The sequence below is a fragment of the Carcharodon carcharias genome, chromosome 8, assembly GCF_017639515.1.
Source record: "Carcharodon carcharias isolate sCarCar2 chromosome 8, sCarCar2.pri, whole genome shotgun sequence".
Lineage (NCBI taxonomy): Eukaryota > Metazoa > Chordata > Chondrichthyes > Lamniformes > Lamnidae > Carcharodon > Carcharodon carcharias.
Window position 1 is genome coordinate 154,062,153 of NC_054474.1, and position 27,849 is coordinate 154,090,001.

The window sequence follows — 27,849 nt, forward strand, 5'->3', positions numbered from 1 at the left end:
GGCAGCCCATGAGAATTAGGTTCATTTTATGGAAGTCAATTTAAACTGGAATCTTCCACCGCCCCCGCCACCCCCACCTCTTCCATGTGAATAGATAATCTCAGATCTACAAATCAGACCGAAGGAAGGGAATATCCCTTTCTTTAAAAAAAAGAACTGAGACTGCAGAAGGTTTTTTAAACTGGTCTTGCCTGATTCTGGGCGACTACAGTAGCAGGCAGAAAGCGGTCACACATTTTGGACCGACGTTTCTTTTATATATTATTTACATTTGACCCACCCTGCAGTGGTAACTCATTGGGGCACAGAGCCCAACTGCTCATTATGCGCCGGGAAAGGAAACTGAATTCTGGGACTGGTAGGGGGACTCCACACGGTGAAGGAGTTCGGACTACCCTCAATGAGAAAAGACGCCGTTTAAAATTTGTACACAAAGCGGAAACACACGTTCCCCTTTAACCCAGAAATTCACTGCTTTATACGGAGCTGTTCGGCCAGGGGATTAAAGCCACTATTTTCTAAACTAAAGGATATTGTTTTAAAGCTCGACAAGGAATATTCTTCCTCTTAACCTTGATCTTCCTACAAGGCAGAGCAACCAAATATTTGTTTAAATAATTTTACATAACGTGCATTGTAAACCGTTTATTTTCCCCCGAGCATTTCTGTCCCGTGAACCTAGCCAAAGGATTAACAATACCAGGAATATTAATTTCCCAATAAATACGACTCGCTGCTTCAAAATTTTCGAACCACTGCGTTGATGTTCTAAACGGCATGGATAACATTCACTTTAATCCTTCAGAAAACAAGCGCCCGTGCACAACCGATTGTGTCTAATTTCCTGTTTACGGTAGAATGCAATTACCCTGATAATTAATTGCCATGTTAATTTTAAACACCATTTAATCCCTTCGATAGAAGGGGTTCAGTCTCGCACACCGGGGCTGTTAAGAAGGGGACTAGCGTAAATCAAAGGGTTTGAATACAGTTGTCAGTGTGTGGAGTGTTCCCTTTAAGTTAGTGGCCTCTGCATTGAAAAGCCTTTTGGAGTTTGACTTGTCGTCTGCTGCTACAGATATTCTGGAAATCACGTTTACTTTTACTAAACCCCTCGCGGCCTCGACTCAATATTTGCCAATATTACATTCCAATCGGATACAAAATTCTCATTAGCATTCCATTAACAACCCCCCCCCCCAAAAAAAAAACAATTATAAGAGACTGGTTGCGATGATCAGTGAACAAGTTCAACTACCAGAACGATAGAAAGCCCGATAGTGTTTTTTTTTAAATCTGATAATCCCCAAGGGTGTCTCACTCCAAAAAGTCAGGAGAAAAATATGCAGACCTCGTATTTCTGTTAAACACCTGTTACTAAATGTAATCAACGGGGGAAACAGGGGCAGACCCACTGATTCAGAAATCGGAAACATTATGAATATATATATATATATATATATGTCACTTTGCAAGTCTCTGTGGGAAACATGTTCTGTCTGGGAGGCCGAAGACGGCGAACACACAAATCGCCGACAGAGAACCAAAAACGGTCCTGCTTGTGGATTTCACTTTCTGCTATTTGACCTGAGACCGGCAGCCGGGGCGGGGACAGTTTCTCAATGTGAAAGTTGCTCGGAAGTGATGTGGGGCCCGAGAAGGTGCGCGCTACCTGTGGGGTGGGCTCTCTGGCCCTTCCCGCTTTCTGATTGGCTGCTCCCGCGAGACTGCCAGAAATCGGTGACCCGACCCCACCCCCGCCCTGACTTTTTGGCCATCCAATTATCCGAGGCTCATCTTGAAGGGGTTACCCCCAAGAACTTTCTTCATGGGGCAGTATCTCTGGGAGGGACGCTCTAAAGCTCTGTCCGGTGGGAGAGCTGGGTTGCTGTATATAAGGAGTTGGTTTTATCCATCCCCCTCCCTCCTTTACCTCCCACCCTCATTACCACCGCCGCACCTCCAACCCACCCCCAACCCCCACCCCCACCCCCGCGCCCCAAACACCACACAAAAAAAAAATCAGATGTGATGCGTTCTGCTTTGGAAACCAAGCTGCTCCCCACCAGAAGACACCGTTGAAAAGATTCGGTCCGGTTCCCTTAAACATCTGGAGGTCACAATGCAACGTAAGGTTTTGTTTTAACTTCAGATGCTACGTTCGGGAGATGGAGAGCCCAGAGCTTACGAGGCAGCCCATGAGAATTAGGTTCATTTTATAGAAGTCAATTTAAACTGGAATCTTCCACCGCCCCCGCCACCCCCACCTCTTCCATATGAATAGATAATCTCAGATCTACAAATCAGACCGAAGGAAGGGAATATCCCTTTCTTTAAAAAAAAGAACTAAGGCCGCAGAGAGAGAGAAAGAAAAAATCAACTGGTTTTGGCTGCTTCTGCACTGAAGTGTTGGCCACACATTATTAGTAAAACTAAAGGTGTGACAGTCACCTGTCTGTCTGAATGTGTCTGTGCGCGGATATGGGGTGTCAACCTTGGAGTCTAACTTTATCTGGCAAGTTCCATTTCTTATTAAAATAGACGAGGGTCGCCTCCTTATTTTTAACGTTAAGTCACTGGAATAAGCGTCTGCGATTGATTTGCGTTCAACACCTGCACATGTCCAAGTGGCTGCCTCTAGGAACTGCTCCCCTTGCGCTTGGTATTGTTTTAATATTCATTTAATATAATCGAATGGTGCACAGTTACTCAAAAATACAGATTTCTTGAGAGTTTTCGATTGCAGTTTGTAGAATTCGTTGCCTGGCTTTGCAGTGTCGTTCGTGATGATGGTGCGAGGATTCTCTCACTCGAAAATGGTGTCTAAATGCAAATGTTATTTGCTGAATTCGTCCTTTTTATGTTTTCGTCGGACATTAAAAGGTGTTTTTGGTTCTGCTCGATAACACTGGTCAATCAGAAAGCTTAGCTGTCCTACTCTGAAGGGGTTTTTTTTTGTTTGCTGTTTTAAAATTGTACAACGTTCGCAGTGTGTTTTGCCTGGATTAAACGGAGAGTGTTGTGTGTGCAGATATCCCACTTTGCGCCGGCTGCAATCAACACATCGTGGACAGGTTTATTCTGAAGGTCCTGGATCGCCACTGGCACAGCAAGTGTTTGAAGTGCTGCGACTGTCAGAAACAACTGACGGAGAAGTGCTTCAGCCGAGGCGATAGCGTTTACTGCAAGGAGGATTTCTTCAAGTAAGTAGAATCCATCTGTCCACCAGACTGTCTATCATTTCACATCCCCCCGCTCAACCAGCACACACACACACGCACACACAAACTATGGATTATGGACGGGAAGATTAAAGGGAATATATTTTCGACAGCTCAGGCTGAGGCGAATAACTTTTATGCTTCCTGATTGGGAACTTCCTAAAACAATACAAACGCAACAATCGAAATAAGGTTTAAAATCTTCAATTCAAAGACGCGGGCTACGGGTCAGCCTTTCAGCCCCTTTCCAGCAAACCCTTACGCTGAGGCCCTGTCTGGTCTCTCAGGACAACATCAAAAATCCGAAGGCACTATTTCCAAGTACAGCAGAGGCGTTCCCCGCGGCTCCCCTGGTCCTCATTTATCCCTCAGCCAACGCCTCAAAATAGATGATCCGGTCATCACTGCAATACTGTAGATTGGGTCTTTCTGTGCATATTGTGGTTGCTGCGTTTTCTATATTGTAACAGTGTCTTACAATTCAAAAGTACTCCATTGGCTGTAAAGTGTTTTGGGACTGCTTGAGGTCGCGAACGGCGCTATAGAAATGCAGGCCGCTTCCATTAAGCACAGAAGGGCTAAAGTTTATCTTTCCCAGTCAGTTAAATATTTGCACAAATATTAAAACGAAACAAGTTCCGACAATTACAGAGAAAGAAATGTAACCCTAGGTCGGGGGTTGGAATGTAATTTTAGAAGTGCCATTTAAAAATCAAAGTCCCTGAGTTTGAATGCTGGAGGCGTCCGATTTGAAATTATCGGTTTCATCTGAACGAGTTTGCCACCAAAGATACCTAATCCTGCCATAGTAAAAATCACACATCCTCCTTTCACTGTTTACAGTTTAACCATTGCGTCACACAATTGTAAAAAAAAGTCTCTTTAAAATGAGCTGTTCCCATATAGATCATATAAATTAGGTACTGATATAATTATATCTCTATTTATGGCAGGTTCCTATATTTTAAGCTTAATTTATATTTTAGGTATGCATTGTATACTTTGTGTCTGTATTCATTTATAATCGTTTGCTCTTGTATTCTGGCTCTTAATTCGTGGCTTTTAGTTCCCAATGATACCTGTCTGTTTACGAGCGTTAACGATAACTTTGGCCTGGCGCGATTTTCCTGCTAAATTGAGGATTCCGAGAGTAATCGCTCGCAGAAAGGAGAAAGTCCGTTTCACACCAGTGCGAGTGTTGCTGTGACACACACACACAAACACACACACACACACGATCCCTATTCCTCAGCACTCACGCATCCAGCCAAGATGCTAAGCCTCTTATTTGTTCTTATAGTTTTTTCTTCCTTATTTTTATTTCCTGATCTCGGATGATTAATATCTCTTTTCTATCTTCTTGCTTAAACATGAGATTGAAAGGCGAGGATTAGTCTGCCCAAATCCCCTAGCCGCTGAACTGGGCCAGTGCACTGACAAGTGGCGAAAGATGGAGACGGCTCTCTGGACCCTCAGTTTGGTTTTAGGGGCATCCAGTGAACGTCTATTGTTAGCAACGATTAACAAAGGAACCTGGAATTAGGACAGGGTTACTATTTTAATTCTGCGTTATTATGACCGTGTAATTAATATATAATGTCAATATAACATCATGAAGGTGATATGCATAATTTATTAATGTAGTAATCCATTATGTATACTTATTTTTTAAACAATAATTGTCTTTATAGCCGAAATCCTGCTTTTCTTTGTAGAGTTTGCTTAAACGTAATTTTAAAGATTTTTGTATTAATTTTGAACACATGCCGCATGAGAAATCTCATAACAAGATTGGATCGATTTAAACAACGAAACCATCCCAATGCACTTTCAAAAAGTAAAAATCACTGGCACAACCTTTAAATGTTTTAATTTTCAGCCTTTATGCTCTTGTGGAGAATTCTACTTAGAAAGGGTGACTCCTCCAGCAAAAAAAAAATCAATTCTCAGTCTAGTGTTGTGATAGGAAAATTTGTGTTTGGTGAGGTAGGGAGTTGGATACACATTAAAAACCTTAATTCAACCCACACCTCAACCTCCACCATCCCCGCCCCATCCACTCGGGATTATTTACTTATAGGGACTTGCGTTGCAGTGTCTGGAACAAGCCTTTAGTCTATTTCATGGTCGATACGACTCGCAATAGGAATATTTATATAGAGAGAGCATATCGACGTGGAGGTTTTACAAAGGGAACATGTTAATGCGACTGGAGCCTAAAACACGTGTAAAAATCCGAGTTTAGACCGAGGCACCAACTGGATGGTCAAACCCAGTTAATACTTACACTTGTATACGTTTCCAATCAATGTCCAGTAACCCCCACTTGCCGCTGTTCGCTGCAGTGAGATTAACTATCATTTGACGGTGTTGAATTTTAAAATTCATCAAGATATGAGGTCTGTGGAAGGGGATGTACATTAAACCAGATCTTGGTTTAATAAACGCAATAACGACATGAACCTTTATTTAGCTCCTGCGCGGAATTGCAGGACCCACACGGCTAAGAAAGGAGGTGTCCCAGAAACATAGAAAATAGGAGCAGGAGTGGGTCATTCGGCCCTTGGAGCCTGCTCCAATGATCATGGCTGATCCTCTACCTCAACATCATATTCCTGCTCTCTCCATATACCCCTTCACACCTTTAGAGTCCAGAAATGGATCTATTTCCTTCTTAAATATATTCAGCCACTTGGCTTCCACGGCCTTCTGTGGGAGAGAATTCCACAGGCTCACACCCTCTGAATGAAGAAGTTTCTCCTCATCTCAGTCCTAAATGGTCTATCCGGTATCCTGAGACTGTGAACCCTTGTTCTAGACCATACCCCCAACCCCAGCCCCAGCCAGAGGAAACATCATCCCTGCATCCAATCTATCCAGCCCTTCCCCAGTCCAGACCTGTCCAGAATTTCATAGGTTCCAATGAGATCTCTCATTCTTCTAAACTCCAGGGAATGCCCTAACCAGAACAGCACCGTGGGTGTCCCTACACCACAGGGACTGCAGCCTTTCAAGAAGGCAGCTCACCACCACCTTCTCAAGGGCAATTAGGGATGGGCCATAAATGCTGGCCCAGTCAGCAGAAGCTCACATCCCGTGAATGAATAAAAAAAATACAGACCCAGTTGGCTCAATCTCTCCTCATACGACAACAATCCTGTCATCCCAGAAACCGTTCCTCTCAAACACTGCTCATATTTCTCTATCAAAACGCGGTTGTGAAACTGCCCGGTAACAGCAGTAACATTGATCACTACGTGACCGCGCCGTTACAAATTGGTAATAAAAACAGCATTAAAACCAGGCGACCATTAAATTGACAAATAAATTAAAGTCGGGACATAATGGGGATAGGCTGCAGATCACTCAGTATGATAAAGAAAACCCATTTTTTTCGTGGGGGGGGGCGGGGGGTTCCTTACTCGAGATCCGATCCAAACTTGCCTTTTTCCGAAATTGACTGAACTGTTCTTGCATCTTCTGACTTCCATTTGCTCTTTTATCTTAGACTTCGCTATCACACCCTCCGCGAAAAAAATGTCCTTTATATTTTTACCGATGTCTCGATGTTAACATTTCGGCAGGGGGACTTCTTAATATGTGGAGTGGTACAGGAATCTTTCGGAAAAAATTTTCCTGCTGCTTCCCTTCCCCTCTTACATAAGCCAGCTGGGAAAACAGAACTGGCATGAGAAGACCTTTCCTTTTTTTAAAAAAAAGTGAAATTGATTATGAACAAATAAAGTCGAGGTGGATAAAGGACATTGGATCTTTGGCAACTGGATCTTTTAGCGCCCGAACGCTACCTCCATAACATCCAACTGTAATTCCAACTTCAATCTACCCTGGTGAATTACACCCAACATGCATGATACTTTGTGACACTTTATGTAAAATAAGTTCTCCCCAAATAGAGGCAGAAAATGTTGGCATCTGTGCTGCGAGCTGACCACCTGTGAAAGATGTTAAGAGTTCTTCCAAATCTCTGTTTTTAAACGTGTGTTTCACTCGTTTAAATGAGACCTCATCTTGCTGGTCTAACGGGCTGATGTTTTGGAGTTAGTTTATTACCCGCGTTTAATATTCAATGTTGAAATGTAAAATCTCACATGCAGCACTTTTTTTGTAGTGTAAATGCATCAGTAATGCAGCACACAGGATGTCAGTGCTGCGGCGACATTTGTTTCCGTTTAAGCTGCAAATGCATTTCGCACCGTGAGTGGCTGCACACCACTGACATCAGGAGTGACCGTGTGTTTTGATTAATTATTCCAAAAGATTCTCATTAAAATAAAAACAGGGCATTAAACAATATTCCCTGACAGTTCGCACTTGTTAGCGTGTTTAATTTAAATATAGTTGATCAGCGTAAACCAGCAATCAAATTTAGTTTTACGATAGGCCTGGTTTAATTTATTTTAATTTACATGGTGGGCGGGGGGGTGGTGTTACAATTTAAGATTTTATGTAAGGTTATTGGGCGCGTGTTACAGAGCACAGCAGTGTAGCGTGCCATGGAAACGTAGTGTTTTTTTAAACGCAAAAAATAAATACAGCAATTCTAAACAGAAATTGTTGAAAACACAGATGATAGTCCTCATCTCAGAGAAAGACAGATCAGCATTTCTGGCAAAGACGCTTCATAGGAACGGAAAACCTGCGCCTCATATCAAGCAACGACTTTATCATATCAATTACTATGCTAAAAAGATTAAAAAAATGTATACTTTACATTGTAAGGACAGAAGACGGGCGTGCGTACAATGTATCTGATCTACTTGATGTGTCCAAAAAAAAAGTAATAATATGATCCCCACCTAAGGGACCCACCTTGCTGCCTACTGCTTCTATCTATCCAAGTATTGTACAATAAAATACAATACTGTATACAATATGCAGTTATCCAGCATCATTGTATGTATTTATCTATCTGATTGTTTTTTAAAATCTATTTATCTATCTGGTATTGAATCTATTTATCTATCTAGTATTGTATTTATTTATCTGGTATTGAATCTACTTAGCTATCTGGTAGGTATTATATCTATTTATCTATCTAGTATTGTATATATTTAAATATCCAGTACTGTATTTATTTATCTGGTATTGTATCTATTTAGCTATCTGGTTGCTTTATTTATTTATTGGTTCATTTCTCAATCACCCCAACAACAAAAAAGAAATACATTTATATGGTGCAATTCATCACCTCAGGATCTCTCAGAGCACTTTAAAGGCACTGAGGTACTTTTGTAATGCAGGAAATGTGACAGCCAATTTGCACACAGCAAGCTCTCACCAACAGTAACATGATAAGGACCAGTTAATTTGTCTTTGAGATGTTGATTGAGTGATGCATATTAACAAGAACACGGGGATAACTCTCCATCCTTCATGATACAGTAAGTCCTCAATTAAAGTTGTAGTTGCACCCCTGAAAAATGCAACTTTAAGTGAAATGACTAAGCAAATCAAATGTTCCTATGTAAACCAATGTAAAACTGTGTTAGGTTCTGTAGGATCTTTCCTGGTAGAAAAAAAAACATTAAAGTACTATATCCTGTAAGTTGAAAAACTTTACATTGCTAAATTTATATATTGGTAAATGAAATAACTTTTAAAATTAAAATCAATTTTGAAATCTAAAAGAAATAAGAAAACTTTCTATTTATCTCTGGCTTGCTGTCGTTCTTGCTCGCTGCTGATCCTGCTTCCTGAACCTTCCACTTTCCACATGTCCTGCCCCCTGGTCTTCCTTCTCACTGTGACCATCTGACTGACAGTCTCTGCTGCTCTCTGGCCCTCCCTGTCACTGCTGGTCCTCCTGCTGAACCTGCTGCTCTGTGACTCTCTCACTCACTGTTTCCCTCTCCTGTACCCTTGCTGTGAGTGAGGGCTCTGGAGATGAGTGGCAAGAGGCAGATGGAACAGCTTTGATTTGCAAGAGGTAAGTCATGAACTGGAGGGTCAGCAGCGAGAGGGTGGGGCAGAGGGTGGGAGAGGTCACAATCTGGAGGTTCAGCAGTGAGAGAAAAGGTCAGGGAGTGAGTGGGAGAAGCTGGTCAAAATTGGCGCAAATCGGGTCATGCAGCCTTATGTTAAGCACAGCTGAAAACAACTTTAAAATAAAACTCGTGATGCTAAATCAGAATATTGGCCCCATTAAATGACTAATGAAAGTGAAGTGGCTTAAAAAAAGGGCAACTTAAGGGGACTTACTGTAGTTCCATGGGATCACTTATTCCACCTAAAAGGGCACATGGGACCTTGGTTTAACATTGCATCCAAAAGGTGGCACCTCTGACAATGCGGCACTCCCTCAATACTGAACTGTAGTGTTAGCCGAGATCTTTGTGCTTAAGTCTCTAGAGTGGAACTTGAACCGATAATGTCTTGACTCAGGAGTGAGAGTTCTGCCAATTGAGTCCCAGCTGGCATCACTCCACTCCTCGTTGCACCTTCCCATGTTAGAGAAAGGACCCCTACTCTTTTACCACCTCCCTCCCTGTTGTCTGGGGCCCTAAACACTCTTTCCAGGTGAATCAGTGATTTACTTGTACTTCTTTCGATTCAATATACTACACTTGCTGCACACAATGCCCTCTCCTCACATTGGGACAAGCAAATGCCATTTAGGTGTCTACTTTGTGAACACCTTTATTCTGTCCTCAAGTGTGACCCTGAGTTTACGGTCACCTGTCATTTTGATTCTCTGCAGCATTCCCACTCTGAATTCCCTGCACTCAGCTTCCTACACTGTTCCAATGGAGCTCAACCTTAGTTCGAGGAACTGCACCTTATCTTTTATTGAGGCCATTTATAGCCTTCTGGACTCAATGTTGTTTTCAACAGTTTCAGATCATAACCTCTGCATGCAGCCTCTTTTTCTTTATGGGTTTTGTTTTACTTTTGAAAGACAGCTGCAGCTGATCCCCCTGTTTTGCACATTCACACCTCCTCTAGACTCATCTTTTGTTTCTTCACTTGTCCTATTACCAGTCACCATCACCCCATCTGTTATTTATCTCTGATATGTTCCAGCCTGCCATGGAGCTTCTCTTTTGTTCTGTCCACCCATCTCCACTTTCCCTGCCTCTGTATTTGCTCAACAACTACTACATCTCTAAACTTTTCCAGTTCTGATAAAAGATGAAACGCTGACTCTGTTTCTCTCTCCACAGGTGCTGCAAGACCTGCTGAGTATTTCCATTATTTTCTGCTTTCAATTTTTGAATTTTTTTTAACAAATAATTATCTTCTCCTTTCATTCCCATCCCATACCTAGCATGCTGATGTCTGTTTCTGTGTCTAAAGTGCATGTAATCTAATAGTATTGGGTACAATATCGATCTCTCTCTTGGGGTGCTGTATCAATTTATCTCTTTGGCTATATTTATCCAGAATTAATCTTGGTACTCTAGCTGTTTTCCTATTGGGATATTATACAGATTTATAAACCCAAGACATGTATCTACTTATTTCTATTCTCTCATGGACTGTGATTGTTGCTGGCAAGATCAGCATTGATTGCCCCTCTTTATTTGCCTTTGAGAACTAAGTGGTGAGCCAACTTCTTGAACTGTTGCAGTCTGTGTATTGAACATATTCCCACAGTGCTGTTAGGGAGGGAGTTCCAGGATTTTGGCCCAGCAATGATGGAGGAATGGTGATATCGTTCCAAGCCAGGATGGTGTGTGACTTGGAGGGGACCTACAGGAGGTGGTTGTTCCCATGCACTTGATGCCCATGTCCTTCTAGATGATAGAGGTCAGGAGTTTGGGTGGTGCTTTCAACAAAGCCTTTGTGAGTTACTGCAGCGCATCTTGTAGATGGTATACACTGCAGTCATGATGCACCAGGGGTGAAAGGCATGAATGTTTAAAATGATGGACAGGGTGCCAATGAAGCAGACTGCTTTATCCTGGTTAGTATTGGACCTCTTGAATGTCATCCAGGTCTTCTTGCATGCAGGCACAAACTGCTTCATTAGCTGTGCAGTTTAGAATGGAACTGAACATTGTACAATTATCAGCAAACATCTCCACTTCTGACCTTATGATGGAGGGAAGGTCCTTGATGAAGGAGCTGAAGATAGTTGGGCCTAGGGCACTACCCTAAGGAACTCCTAGAGCTGGAGCTGAGATGATTGGCCTCCAACAACTGCAACCATCTTCCTTTGTGCCAGATATGACTTCAACCAGTGGAGAGTTTTCTCTGATTCCCATTGACTTCAATTTTATTAGCGTTCCTTGATGCCATGCCTGTAGAATTGCTGCCTTTGATATCAGCGGCAGTCACTTTCACCTCACCTCTGGAAGTCAGCTCTTTTGTTCATGTTTGGACCCTGGTTGGTTTAGTGGGTGGGATTGGTGGAAACCCAGTTTCCAATCTAAAACAGGCATCTCACCCTCTGAATGGATTCATAACTGACAGTATTTCTCATCTCAAGTAGTTTTATAAGATGTCACATGGACTGTGGTGTCAGGGGGTATTATGATTAAAGTGTATGTAATCTAATAGTTTTGGTAAGATGACTGTAACAGCTGGAAATTATAATTAGCTGTAGTAACTCATGTTTACACTATTTTGGTGTGGCGTGTATACCAAAAAACCTGGAAAAATATGTTGTTCTACTATCTCCCGAAAACTAGGGTAGACTTATACATGAGTTATATTAAAAATTAAGGATTTTATGGCCAAATGTCAGGGATTAACTTTTACATGAGATCGACTATTACTTGAGTAAAAAATGTATTTATCGAGCTGGGTGCAGTATTGATTTATTTATTTGAATGCTGCATCTATTTATTTATCAGGATCTTGCATCTATTTATCTCTTTGACTACAGTGTCTACTTATTTATCAGGAACTGTTTCTATTTACCTATCTGGGCGCAGTATTTTTTTATTCATTAACAGGTTGTAGGCACCACTGGTAAAGCCAGCAGCCCATATCACTCAGTCCAAATTGCTTTTGTAAACATTGTGCTGAGCCACCTTCTTGAATATAACTGAGAGAAAATTTCAGAGGGCACTTAAGAATAAACCACATTGCTGTGGGCCTGGATTCATTAAGACCAAATTGGTTAAGGATGGCTAATTTCTTTACCTAAAGGGATGCTAGTGAGCCAGGTTTTTTGATGATAATCCGGCAGTTTCATCATCACCATTATTTATGCAAGCTTTTTATTCCAGATTTATTTAATTAGCTGAAATTAAATTTTCAAACAGTATGGTGGGATTTGAACTCATATCTCTGGATCACTAGTCCAGGCTTCTGGGCTACTGGTGCTGTAACATAATCACTATGCTACCATATTTCTATTAGTTCTCTGGGTACAATGACCACAAAATTTCATTGTGTAGCACCAGTAATTTTAGCGTGATAGGTGGCCCAATGTGGCATCTGCACTGAATTACAGGATCACAGAATTGTTATGATGCAGAAGGAGGCCATTTGGCCCATCCTGTCTGCACCAGCTCTCCAAATGAGCATTATGACTTAGTGCCATTCTCCTACCTTTTCCTTGTAACGCTGCACAATTGTTTCTATTCAAATAATCATCTAATGCCCTCCTGAATGCCTCAATGGAACCTGCCTCCACCACACTTCCAGGCAGTGCATTCCAGACCCTTAACCACTCGCGGTGTGAGAAAGTTCTTTCTCACATCACATTTGTTTCTTTTGCGAATCACTTTAAATCTGTGTCCTCTCGTTCACTGCATGCACAAACCTCTGGTGTGGGCCACGTTGTTTGCCTTTTTGCATAGATTGTACATGGCCAGAATATTGCCGCCAGCTCATGGGGGAGGGGGTCCAACACGTTGATGCGCAAAATGACGCGTGATGATGTTGGGCGTACGTCCTGACATCATCCTGTGTCATTTAGAAATTTTGTTTGGCAGGCACGCACCAGAGGTGGCTGAGCACCTGCTGAACTGGCAACGGTCTATTGAGGCCATTAAAAAAAACCAATTAAACTTGTTAACAACACTGCCTGTGCAACCTTAACAGCCTTCAGATTTTTCAGCAAGCCTCATCCACGGGCAGGATGAGGTTTCCTGAAAGTTTAATAAAATAATTAAATAAATTTTGCGAAATGCACAAACATGTCCCAGCTCATGTGACACTGTCACATTCGAGGACACGTTTAAATAATTTTTCAGATCGTTTAATGAAAATTTTCATCACCCTGAGGCATGAAATTAGGCCGCTTTTATGCTGGGCGGGCCTTAATTGGCCAGGCCGTGAAAAATAGTGATGCGCAGTCGATCATGGGTGGTGATCAGCTCTGTGCCCATCCCCACCCGCTCCTGCCCAGCCTGCCTGACACAGGTAAGAGGCAGCCCCATGTGTTTGGTGGGAATGTGTGTCTGTAGTATGCATTTTAGGCAGATTGTGACATCCCTCAGTGTATAACATTGATTTGACTCTAGTGATGGCATTTTTCACTTCAACACTCTAATTAATGCTCCCTCATAATCTTGCACAGCTGAACGTGTGTTCAGCAGAAATAAGGATCACTGAACACTGACCATATTTCACCCCTTCCTGGGATTTGCCTAGTTCTGTCAAAGGGTCATGAGGACTCGAAACATCAACTCCTTTCTTCTCCGCCGATGCTGCCAGACCTGCTGAGTTTTTCCAGGTAATTCTGTTTTTGTTTTATCACTGAACACTATTATTTAATAGGATGATGAACCACTTTCTGATTAGTTGCTGATTGACTTCTGCTGACTGTTGTTGAAGTAGTATAAGTTCATCTGATTTTCAAAGTCTACAAAGAGTCATGTGCAACATGGTGAAAGACTTGGTTCTCACTTCAAGGGTTCCTTTTGTGTCCATTCAGGGTGCTGTAGTTTCAGGCCCCTTGACGTTCAGCATGACAGGGAGATTGAGCAGAATAACAGAGAGGAGGATGAGCTCCATGATAAAAGAGGAGGAGGTGGGGGAGAAGAGACCTCAGCATGAAGTCATATCCACATTGCAGCCTTCAGGCAGCAATTCTCCTATCTCAACCTCAGTGAGGTACAGTGTGTGTGACATCTCCATTTCATTAAAGAGGTGCTGACTGAGATCTAACAACTGTTGCAGATAGACCTGCAGCCTCAGGGCACCATTGCTGATGGCTGTAAAACTGACTGTGGCTTTGAACTTCCATGTTGGGCTCTGTGGTAAAGTGGAGTGCTGTGCACCTTTAAGAGAATGTAGTTAGTTGACTATGTGACTGTATTGACCAATCACTACACAGCAGGTGTTTCTTGGGTAATTGGCAGTCTGGAGCTGGAGGGGATTGGAGAAGCACACGTGGTGTTAGTGCTCTGTTCTTACTTCCAATAAACCACCAGTGTTTGTTCAGTTAATCGGTCTCTCTGCCTATATTGTTTCAAGCAGCAACTAATGTGTTAATATCAGGGCACAGCTAGCGTTCACCACACAAAGCGAACGTGGTAACCAAAAACATAAAACTGGCAACGAGGATAAAGCAGATCAATTGACAGCAATCGAGAAAGCTGCCGTAAGCCAGCTACGTTACTTCGCTACTATCTTGAAAGCTGTTTGAAAGCTCAGTCTCCTTAGTCATCGATTGTGCCGCAGTTTGGGCATCTTGAACCATTCGACCCAGTTTCCAATGACTACATTACATCAAATGCCTACCATTCTGCTTTACCATTAATGACATCACGGGGGAGGACAAAAGAGGACGATTCTTTTGTCCACATGCGGGAGCAAAACATTGGGCTGATCTGCAGCCCTCCCACCACTTAAACCCCCGATACAAAGACTTTCAACGAGTTAGTAAACATTGTAAAAAAAACCACCTGAAGCCAAAGCCCTTAGTCACTATGCAGCGGTTTAAATTCAATTTGAGGATAAGGCTTCCAGGAGAGACAATCACTGGCTATGTAGCTGCTTTAAAGGGATTAACAGAATATTATGAGTTCGGAACTTCAATTAATGACATGTAGAGAGTGTGATCGATATGCGGAATCGGGGATGATGCTATTCAAAAGTGAGTGCTATCTGAAACTAATCTAGACTTCAGAAAGGTATTAGAATTGGCAACAGCCATGGAGAGCGCTGTTAGAGACTCGGGATAAACAAAATGGCGTTGTCCATCTTGTAGGGCGGGAAGGACTACAAGGTGCAAGAACGTCAGACTCTGCAGGAAGGTGGGAAATGGCCACGACGTACATACCATTGAAGAACAACAGTAATATAGGGAAAACCCACAACATTAATGAGAGAAATGCATCCAGGCAGCCTGCAGGCAATTGACAGTTCAGAAATATCGAATGCTTTTTCTGCCACTGCAATGGTCACACGATGCGGCGCTATAAAGATCGGCTGAGACAGCATTTTAGAAACAAAAGTAAAAATCATGAAATCTGTCTCGTTGAAGAACCAGAGGAAGCAAAATCTGACATCTATTTATTATACAACCTGAAAGTGGGTAGAACTGAGCCAATCCAGGTAATTATTAGAGTCAATGAACAACCCATCAAGATGGGGGTCGATACAGGGGCATCAATGTCTGTCATAGGGGAACATACGTTCAAACACTTGAATAAAGGAGCCCATCCTTTAAGTTTGGAAGAATCGGACACTAAATTAAAAACATATATGGGCGAAGAAATAAGAGTGAAAGGGATATATCAAGTCCTGGTGTAGTATGGGGATCAGTCTACAAATTTACTCCTTATAGTAAGAGCTGATGCAGGCCCCAGTTTAATTGGTTGCAACTGGCTCAAAAAAATTTAAATTTCAATGGGCTGAGATTTTTCATATCAGAACACGAAACCTACAGGAATTGTTACAGAAGTATGCTACAAGCCAAAATCCACATAGACCAAGATAAATGGCTGGAAAAGTTGGGTATCTTACAATCGGTGCAATTTTCCGAGTGGACAGCACCCATAGTACCTGTACTGAAGCCAGGCTCAAGTGTTCGCTTATGTGGTGACCATAAGTGCCTATAAACAGAATGGCCAAACTTGATAGACACCCGATACCAAAGATTGATGAATTATACTCAAAATTGGCAAGGGGCATCACATATTCAAAACACGACATGAGCCATGCCTACCAGCAGGTAGAGATGGAAGAAGGCTCTAAGGAACTCATGACCATCAATACATATCAAGAATTGTATCAATATACTTGACTAACCTTTGGGGTCTCATTGATGTGTGCTATTTTCCAGCATATCATGGAAAATCTGCTTCAGGAACTGCCCCATGTCATTGTTTATCTAGATGATGTCTTAGTCACTGGACAAACTGACGAAGAATACTTAGCTAATTTTAAGGAGGTGCTGAAACGCTTCTCACAAGTGGCGATGCGCTTGAAGTGAAAAATGTCTTTTCCAAGCCAAAGAGGTAGTTTACTTGGGCCATAAGGTAGACACACAGGGAAGATCCCATGGAAGAAAAAGTCAAGGCTATTTGTGAGGCACCTGCATCGAGAAACACTACAGAACTAAAGGGCTTCTTAGGCATGATGAACTATTGTGGCTGGTTCCTCCCAAATCTATCAACTGTACTGGCTCCGTTAAACGCATTGCTTAAAAAAAACCATAAATGGATTTGGCAATCTCCACACCAGGATGTGTTTCTGAAGGCAAAACAATTGTTAAGGGCATTGGCCCTACTGACCCACTTTGACCCAAACTTGCCCCTCATACCATCACAATTTCCTTTCTTCAGATTTAAGACCCTAGTTCCAGAATGAAGTATATTGCATTTAAACTTAATGCGAAATTCTATCATATTATGGTCACTATTTCCTGAAGGCTCCTTTACAACAAGGTTATTAATTAGCCCTTTCTCATTATATAACACCAAATCCAAAACAGCCCGATCCCTAGTTGGCTTGCCAATGTACTGCTCCAGAGTCCATTGTCTCCCCTGTTGCAGCATAGTCACTCTTCTTGAAAGTTCGGCATACTTCTGAAGCACTTCCAGCACCTGTTGCAGCCAAAATGCATCCCAGTCCCACCACACCCCCTCCCACCTCCTTTTAAGATGTACAAGCTGGCTTTAAGTTGGCTAGCTTGAAGTCATGCTAGCCTCTCAAAATTTTGCTCATTGCTGGCTGAATGCTGCAGTCATGTAAAGGAGTAGCCAGCATGTATTTTGCTTGCTGCCTGTATTGGAAAGAAAAGGCTTGGGTTAATTGTGCATCAGGGTCACTGTACTCAGTTCGGGCCTTGTTGAATCCCACATTGGATATCTGGATAACTATTTTTTTTATCTATCTGTCTACTAAATCTATTTATATCTCAGGTCCTCCATCTATTCATCATCCTGGGTGCTCTATTTAATTGTCTTGCAGGATAAAGTATTTATTCATCTATTAGGCTACTCTATTTATTACTAAATCTGTGTATGATGTCAATTGATCTTTCTGGGTAAAGTATCTATTAGAGTAAAGTTTCTATTCATCTATTAGTGTACTGTATCAATTTTTCTGTCTTGGTACATGAGGGCATAGAAATAGGAATATGAGTAGGCTATTCATTGGACATGGTCTGCAATGGTTCAAGAAGGCAGCTCACCACCCTTTCTCAAGAGCAACTAGGGATGGGCAATAAATGCTGGCCCAGCCAGCGAAGCCCACACCCCGTGAATGAATAATAATTTTAAAAGTCACTCGAGCTTGCTCTGCAATTCAATGGCTGAACTTCTACCCCAGCTGCAGCTTCTTGTCCTATCCCCATATCCCCTGATTCTGTTAGTATCCTAAACCCTGTCAATTTCTGATTTGAATTTGCTTAATGACTGAGCACCCCCATGCCTGAGCGTGACTGAGCTGTCTGGGATAGAGAATTCCAAAGGTTCACTATCCCTAGAGTGAAGAAATTTCTCCCCGTCTCAGTCCTAAACGGCAAAACACTTTTTCTGGCCCTGAAATCTCTAGTTCCTTATTTCCCAGGCAGGGGAAACATCGTGACATCTATCCTGCCTGAAGGACTTAATATGCTTCAATTAGATCACCTTTGTTTCTTTTAAATTCTAGGGTATATTGCAGGTCCATTGTATATAGAAGATCAAAACCAACGCATCCAATATCTTGATACCTACCTTCTTTTAAACCCTAGGGCCTAGGCTATCAGAGGCAGGGAACTTGTTGGTTTTTTGTGCCATTAATTTCTCCAATACTGTTTCTTTACTAACAACAATATTCTTAACTTTCTCTGTCTTCTACAGTAGAGACAAGTATAAAGTATTTGTTTAACATCCCTGCCATTTCTTTATTCCCCATTATAATTTATTCTGTAGTGTATGTAGTTATCTGGGTGCTATACCTCCTTCACTATCAGAACACTGTATACATTTCTCTGACTGGATATTGTAACTCCTAATTGATCTGTAAACTGCATCTATTTACCAATCTGGATACAGTATCTATTGATTTATATGGATGTAGTATCTATTTATCTATCTGACTCTTGTATCTATTTACCTGTCTGAGTGCAGTTTCTATTTAACTTTTGGAGTACGGTATCTCTTTAACAATTTGAGTATCTGACTCCTATCTGTCTGGTGTTGTATCTATTTATTGACAAGTATCTGGGTAATGTATTGATTTCCCTATTTGGATATAGTATTTATTTATCTACCTGGATACAGTTAATAGTTTAACTGTGTACTACATTTATGTATCTATCTATTTACAGTATCTCTTTATCCATTTGTATTTTGTAGCTATTTATCTCTTTGGTCACAGTATCTATTCATCATCTGGGGGGCTGCGAATATTTCTCTGGGTAGGGTATTTATTTGGGTGCAGTATCTATTTTTTTCTATCTACATATTGTATATAATTGTCTCATTGGTTAATGTGTCTATTTATCCATCCAGGCATTGTTTTTATTTCTCTGAGTGCAGTACTTATTTATCTATCTGTATACAATATCTATCTATCTAATACTCAATCTGTTTATTTCTTTCCCTGAGTACTATATCTATTTGTTTATCTGGGTGTGGAATGTATTTATTTAACTGGGTATATATCTATTTATTTACTTGGAAACAATATCTAATTAAGTGTCTGAGCATATCGTATTAAGTGTATCTATTTATTGACCTGAATACTCAGTTTATGTATCTATCTGGGTATCTATTTATCTATCATAGCATATTGTCTGTCTATTACTCTTGGTACAGTACTCATGTAACTAATTGGGTACATTATATATTCATCTAATGGGTACAGTACTTAAGTATCTATTTATCTATCTGGGTACAATATTTGTCTAAATATTGTTTCGATTTATTTATTTGGAACATTACCTACTTATTTTTCTGAATACTGCATCTATTTTTCTGAGAGCACAGTGTGAATTTATTTACCTGGGACTGTATATATTTGTATGGGTACTGTATCTATTAATTTATCTTTGTGCATGTATTTATTTATCTATCTGGACACAATATCTATTTAACCATCTGTGTACTTCAGCTATTTATCTAATTCAATAAAGTTTTGATATATTTATTTTGTTATAGTACCAGTGTAATCTATGTATTTATCTACTTGCATACAGCATCTATTTGTCCATCTGGATAAAATTGCTGAGTAATGCATCTGTTTATGTTTCAGTGCTTTATCTATTTGTATCACTATCTGGGTATAGTATCTATTTATATATCTGAGTAGACTATGTAGTTATCCAACAAGAAACAGCTTCAATGTCTGCCTCTGTGTATTATATCTGTTTATCTTGGTACAGTACCTATTTATATATGTGTATTGTATCTCTTCATCTATATGGGCGCTGTATCTATATGTATATATTATCTATTTAACTGTCTGGGTACTATAACTATCTGGACAGAGTACCTATTTATCTGTCTGGATGCTGTATCTATCTGGACCAGAGAATCTATTTATCTGTCTGGGTGCTGTATCTATCTATCTAGCTGGGTGCTGTATCCATTTGTCGATTTGGGTATAGTAACTATATAGCTAGCTTGGGACTCTATCTAATAATCCATCTTGGTACAGTATCTATTTATCTGTACGAATGCTCAATCTATTTAGCCATGTCCAATATTTGTCTGTGTACAGAATCTATTTATCTTTCTGGGTACAGTATCTAAATATCGCTTGAAGCTGTATTTATTTATCTATCTAGTAACAATGTATACTTATCTATCTGTATCCCACATCTATTTATCTATCTGAATATTGTATCTATTTATCTACCTGGGTCTAGGGTCTATCTATCTGCTTTCCATACCTGTTCATTTATTTATCCCCCGGCTACTCGATCTATTTATCTATCTGAGTACAGAACTAACTGAGTATACATGTTATCTACCTGGGGAAAGGATATAAGTATCTACCTGAGTGCTATTTCTATTTACCTATCAAGCCATAGTGCCTATCTATCTCTCTGGGTACTGTATACATTTACTGATATGTGTACAGGTAGATTCATAGATCCTATACTTAGATACAGTACATGGAGACATACATTGAAACTGTATCACATTTGATCACTGCATAGTCTATTTAGATACATAAATAGATACTGTACCCAGATAAATAAGCAGTACAGGATTTATTCATCTATTTGTGTACAGTGTCTATCTATCTATTAGGGTATATTATGTCTTTATCTGCATACTGTGTCTATCTCTCTGGATACTCTATGTTTCTGAGCATTATCTCTTTATCCATCTGGGCATAACATCCATTCTTCTACTGAGTACTGTTTCAATTTTTCTTTGAGAGCACGGTATTAATTTATCTATCTGGGACTATATACATTGTCTTTCTGGGTACTCTATTTATCCATTTAAGTGCATCTATTTTTTTCTATGGGTACAATATCTATTGATTTATCTGCATGCTGTATCTATTTATTTGTCAGGGTAAAGTATATATTTATCTCTTTGAATATTGAATGTACTTACCTGTCTAGGAATTTATTTATTTATCTCTCTGGGAATGTATTAATTTATCTATCTGCATACTGTATTTATTTATCCATTTGGTTATAATATTTATTAATCTATCTGGGTGCTGTATCTATTTATTTTACTGAGTACAGTACAGATTAATTTATCATCTTACAGAATCAAATTATTTCTCTGAGTATTTATCTACTTGCACACAGGAACGATGTACTAGTGGTATACATTGGCTGGAATTTTACCACCCCATCATGATGAGGACAGGGCTGTAACATGTGGTGAGCCATTTGAAGCTCCATTGACTTTGGCAGGACCATAAAATCCCATTGGCATAAAATTCTACCCAATATCTATTTATATACCTGGATGCAATAGCTATTTAAGTCACTGGATAATGTATCTCTTTGTCTATCTGGATATAACGTCCATTTTAAATCACTGAGTATGGTATCTGGTTATTTATCTGGGTACAATATCTATTTATGTGAATGTCACTGAGGATTGTGTCTGTTTATCTATCTAGGTATAGGGTCTATGAATTCATCTGTGCCCTGATGATATTTCGCCATGTGCATACTGTATTTATTTATTTCTCTGGCTAATGTATCTATCTATCCGGGGATGGTATCTGTTCGTCTTTCTGAGTAAAATATCTGTTTATTTACCTGTATTTATCAGTAGGCTGCTGTATTAGGATGCTATATCTATCAATTTTTCTCTCTGGGTACATGATCTGTGTAACCATTAGGATACTGTATCTATTTATTGATTGGGATAAATATCTGTTTAACTATATGAGTATATTAAGTATTTAGCTATTTGTTTATTTAATTTATTTATCTATCTGGGTACTGTAGCTTTTTGCCTACTAGAAAGGCAGCTATGTATCTATCTGGGCACTGTATCAGTTTATTTGTCTGGATAATATATCTATTTATCCATCAGGGAACTGTATCTATTTATATCTATCAAGATACATTATATATTAGTCTGTATGTGTACGGTGCCTATTTATCACTTTAGGCACAGTATTTATTTATCTCTTGTGTCATTTATATATTATCCTCTATTTAACTATGTATAATGAAATATCTCAGTAATATATCTTTATCTGTTGTGGTCCAGTAACCAGGCATCTCTCTTAGTGCAATATCTATTTAACTCTTAAGCTATTGTATTTATCTCACTGTGTACTGAGTCTATTTTTTCTGGGTACATGTAACTCTTTATTTAACTGGTACATATATTTATTTATCTCTCTGGTGTTGTATCCATTCAGCTATCTGGATACAATATGTATTTATCCATCTGCATTCTATGCCTGCTTAAGTCACTTGTTATATAGGTACACTATCGTTTAATCTCTCTGGGTGGAGTGCCCATTTATCTTGCTGGGCACTGCATCTCTCTGGGTAGTGCATCAAGTTACTTCTCTAGGTACCATGATTAATTATCTCTCTGGCTACTCTGTCTATATTTATTCACCAATTGTTAAATTCCTCTTGCAACTTCTCAGCTAATGAAACAGTTGTGCTTGCATGCAGCATGATCTGTACAACATTTTGGTTTGGGTTGATAAGTGGCCAGGTAAGTGCCTGGTAATGACTGTCTCAAACAAAAGAGAGTCTAGTCATACTCCTTAACTTCCAATGGAACCACGATCATTTAATGCCCACCATCTAAATCCTGGAGGTCACCATTGACCAAAAACTTAACTAGATGGTGGCTACAAGATACAGTCAAAAGCTGGGTATTTTGCAGTGTGTAACTCACCCCATGATTTTTCATAGCCTGTCCACCACCTACAAGGCACAAGTGATGGAGTATTCTCTACTTGTCTGGATGAGTGCAGCTCCAACAACACTCAAGAAGCTCGACACTGTCTAGGACAAAGCAGCCTGCTTGATTGGCAGCCCCTTCACCACCTCATGCATTCACTCTGTTCACTATGGGCACACCATGGCAACAGTGTATATCATGTACAAAATACACAGCCAAAACTCACGAAGGCAACTTCAACAGCACCTTCTAAACCTGTGACCTCTACCACCAAAGACAAGGGCAGCAGATACATGAGAATACCATAACTTGGAAATTCCCCTCCAAGTTGTGCGCCATCCTGACTTGGAAATATATCGCTGTTCCTTAATTGTTACTGGACCAATATACAGGAATGATCTACCTAACTGTATTTTGAGTGTATCTACCTATGGACATCAACAATTTGAAAATATGGTTCATCACTGCCTGCTTAAGGGCAATTAGTGATGTCCACATTCCTATACCAGTATACTGTATCTATTCATCTCTCTGGATGCCATAACAATTTACCTATTGGGCTGCAGTATCTATCTTATGGAGTAGTGTATCTGTTTATCCATCTGGATACTGTATTTATCTCTTGGGGCACTGTACCTATTTATCTGTCTCTGTACACTATCACTTTGTCTCTCTCATTTATATATTCATTTTGGGTGTGGTACCTATCAGAGTTCTGTACATTTTTGTCTAACTGTGTATATTGCCTGTGGGCATCAATTATTTACAGTATATTTATTTTGCCAACTATGCTTTGTAGACATTCTATGTATAGCATACTAAAAACACAAAGTGCTGGAAAAACTCAGCAGGTCTGGCAGCATCTGTGCAGAGAGAAACAGAGTTAACACTTTGAGTCAAATTTCTTCTTCAAAATTGATTGGGAACAGTTCCAAAGAAGAGTCATTCAACTCAAAACATTAACTCTGCCTCTTTCCACAGGTGCTGCCAGACCTACTGAGTTTTTCCAGAATTTTCTGTTTTGATTTCAGATTTCCAGCATCCGCAGCATTTTGCTTATATTTTATGTAGAGCTCCTGCTTCCAGTGCTGAGGGCAGGAACTAGCTGAGTATTTGTGTACAGGATTTACTGCACGCACTATATATTCATTGTATAACTGAACATAATACATAAAACATCAACCACAATTTATATTTATATAGCACCGTTAATGTAATAAAACCCAAGGCTGCTTCACAGGAGCATTCTAAAACAAAATATGACTCTGAGCCACATCAGGAGATATTAGGTCAGATGACCAGAAGTTTGGTCAATTAGATAGGTTTTAAGGAGTGTGTTAAAGGAGAAATGTGAGGTAGAGAGGGGCGGAGGGGGGGTGGGGGGAATTCAAGAGCTCAGTGCCTAGGCAACTGGTGGAGCAATTATAATTAGGGTGCACTTTAGGCCAGAATTAGTGGAATGTGGATAGCTGAGAGGATTGTGGGACTGGAGGAGGTTACAGAGATGTGGATGGGTGAGGCTGTGGAGGCATTTGAAAACAAGGTTGAGAATTTTTAAATCAAGATATGGCTCAATTGGGAGCCGGTGTAGGTCAGCAACCACAGGGATGATATCTGGATATTTGCCAATGCACAATCTCAAAGTGTGCACTACACTGCTTTACACATTATATGCCTGGCTAACCCTACTAATAGAGAATATATGTGCATGTGTGTCACTATATGGTCTGTTACTCTTTAAGTGGTGAATCTATATTAGTGCAGGAAATAAGATCCTGAGAACTTAGTTCTGTCATAGCAGCTTTGATTGATACGTGGGTAACCGTGGAAGTAAGATCACTCAGTCCTATTCCCATCCTGTAGTCGGAACGAGAACCTAGATTCAGTTCTTTTGAGACATTTTCTTCTTGGCTGTTGCAGGAGATTTGGTAGGAAATGCGCTGCTTGTCAGCAGGGGATCCCTCCTACCCAGGTGGTCCGCAGGGCTCAGGATTTCGTGTATCACCTGCAGTGTTTTGCCTGCATCGTATGCAAACGTCAACTAGCCACGGGTGATGAATTTTACCTCATGGAAGACAGCAGACTGGTCTGTAAGGGAGACTATGAGGCGGCAAAACAAAGAGGTGAGTTACACCCCTCCCCCTTCCCCAAAGCATTTTTAAAACAGAGAACCATTACATTACTCCTTAACTTCCAAATACAATAACATTAAATATGCAGATTTAATTTCTTGCTGTAATTAATAGGCCTGCAGTCAAATCACACTTAATTAACAGAAATTACTATTAACATGAAATTGTCCTTTGGTGGTACAGAACTTGATTATTGCTGAAAAAAGAGATGTCTAAGCTTTTCATCTTGCGCTCATCAGGACACTCACAAGAATACCAATATAAGGGGGAAAACAACAATTTATACTCTATGTGAAGAGAATGCTGATTGGTTGGCAAGTGGCGTCGCCATGGAGAATGCGCCAGTTAATGGTGACTGACAGTTAACCACCACACAATGTTTGAAATTTAAACCAAGCAGCTTGACTCTGGTTGGCCAAGGCATTGCCCTGAGGAATGAGTCAGCAAATGGCTGTCACTTATTTTGTTTAGCTGAAACAGGCACAATCTATATACATGTTCTTTCTGTCCGCAAAGAACAGGGCCCTGTGAATTAATATATGTAGCATCCAGTACATGCAAATGCACCAAACTGTGAGCCCAACTGACAATCTTAAATTGGTTGTCAGCGTAATTCTTAGCACACTGAGGATTATTCAGCAAATGTTGTCCAATCGCGGAATCACATCTACTGTGTTTTGAGTTTTGCAAGCACGGGCTGGTTGGGTAGCTGGTTGGTTTTTTGTTTTTATCTCTGTGTTTAATTGACTGCCACTGCTCTTCAAGAAACGCCTACCTTGAAGAAGTTCTGTTCGTCTCTGCGACAAGATTTCCGTACTCTCTTTTGCCTTGCTCACCTTCATTGCTTTCCATTTCTCTCCTGGTGTTTGACAAGGTGTTTACTAAAACCCGCTTTCACAGCCATATCTCCTTTCTCAGTGACTGTCTCCGTCTCCGACTTACCCCACGTGAATTTCAACTGAAATTCCACCCCTCATGTTTCGAACCCACCCAGGATTACAGGTATCTTCGGGACATACAACACTCCTCGGACTGTTGTTCCCATCACATTCTGAGATCCACACTCAGTGCCATGCGCCGCCATATGAACACACTCGACCTCTCCCTCCAGCAGCACCGCCGTACCCTTTTTCAAAGCTGCGCGTGCCCCCAGTTTCATTTTATTCTTTGTCTCATCCGACACCTCAACAAGAAACTTTTTCTCTTTCTCTCAAGTGCTAAGGAACGCAAGCTCCAACAACTCATCGACACCAACACCCATCTAGGACCCTCCACCCCGGCCTGTCCCTCCATCCCCACCCCATCTTCCAATCCCAACCCCAGCCGTGTATTCACTATACCCCCTGACCTTCCCCTTTCCGATGCTGAACGTTCAGTGCTCAGCAAAGGAATTAATTTCATACCCTTATGCCCTCATCTCAATGAATTTCGGGCTCGGCACAGTGCTGAACTCTTCTTCCGCCGTCTTCGTCTCCGGGCTCACTTCTTTGGGCAGGAGTCCTCTCCCGTTCAACGGATCCTTTTACCCACCTCCAATATTCTCTCTCCACCTGGACCCCTCCCTCTGGATTCTTACCTTCTCTTGATCTTTTCATTGAGAACTGTCGGCATGACATTAGTCGTCTCAATTTCTCTGCTTCTCTCACCCATTCTAATCTCTCTCTCTCTGAACTTACTGCACTCCATTCTCTCCAACCCTGAAATTGTTATCAAACCCGCTGACAAGGGTGGTGCTGTTGTTGTCTGGTGCACTGACCTCTGCCTCGCGGAGGCTGAGCATCAACTCGCAGACACATCCTCCTACCTCTCCCTGGACCATGACCCCACCATTGAACATAAAGCCATTGTTTCCAGGACTGTCATTGACCTCATCTCCTCTGTGGATCTTCCTCCCACAGCTTCCAACCTGATAGTTGCCCAACCTCGGACGGCCCGCTTCTACCTCCTACCCAAAATCCACAAACAGAACTGTCCTGGTAGACCGATCGTGTCAGCTTGCTCCTGCCCCACGGAACTCATTTCTCGTTATCTTGACTCCCTTCTCTCTCCCCTTGTCCAGTCCCTTCCCACCTACATCCGTGATTCCTCTGACACCTTACGTCACATCAACAATTTCCAGTTCCCTGGCCCCAACCGCTTCCTCTTCGCCATGAATGTCCAATCCCTCTACACCTCCATCCCCCACCAGGATGGTCTGAGGGCCCTTAGCTTCTTCCTCGAACAGAGGTCCGAACAATCCCCATCCACCACTACTCTCCTCCGTCTGACTGAACTTGTTTTCACACTGAACAATTTCTCCTTCAACTCCTCTCACTTCCTCCAAATAAAAGGTGTGGCTATGGGTACCCGCATCGGCCCCAGCTATGCCTGTCTCGTTATGGGGTGTGTAGAACATTCCTTGTTCCAGTCCTACTCTGGCCCCCTTTCACAACTCTTTCTCCGCTACATTGATGATTACTTCGGTGCTGCTTCATGCTCTCATCGAGACTTGGAAAAATTTATTAATTTTGCTTCCAATCTCCGCCCCTCCATTATTTTCACGTGGTCCATCTCTGACACTTCCCTTCCCTTCCTTAACCTCTCTGTCTCAATCTCTGGTGATAGACTGTCCACCAATATCCATTACAAGCCTAACGACTCCCACAGCTACCTCAACTACAGCTCCTCACACCCCACTTCCTGTAAGGACTCCATCCCATTCTCTCAGTTCCTTCGCCTCCGTCGCATCTGTTCCAATGAGGCTACCTTCAAAAACAGTTCCTCTGACATGTCCTCCTTTTTCCTTAAACAAGG

At 41.1% G+C, this 27,849-nt stretch overlaps 1 protein-coding gene across 2 annotated transcripts in view; it reads left to right on the forward strand.

Moving 5' to 3' along the window:
- The window catches only part of lhx3 (LIM homeobox 3), a 158,178-nt gene that overhangs the window by 118,555 nt on the left and 11,774 nt on the right, over nucleotides 1-27,849 (forward strand). For both annotated transcript variants that reach the window (XM_041194123.1, XM_041194126.1), the window contains 2 exons: nucleotides 3,032-3,203; nucleotides 24,845-25,047. In XM_041194123.1, the coding sequence (XP_041050057.1) occupies nucleotides 3,032-3,203; nucleotides 24,845-25,047 (375 nt within the window). The remainder of the gene's footprint in view (nucleotides 1-3,031; nucleotides 3,204-24,844; nucleotides 25,048-27,849) is intronic.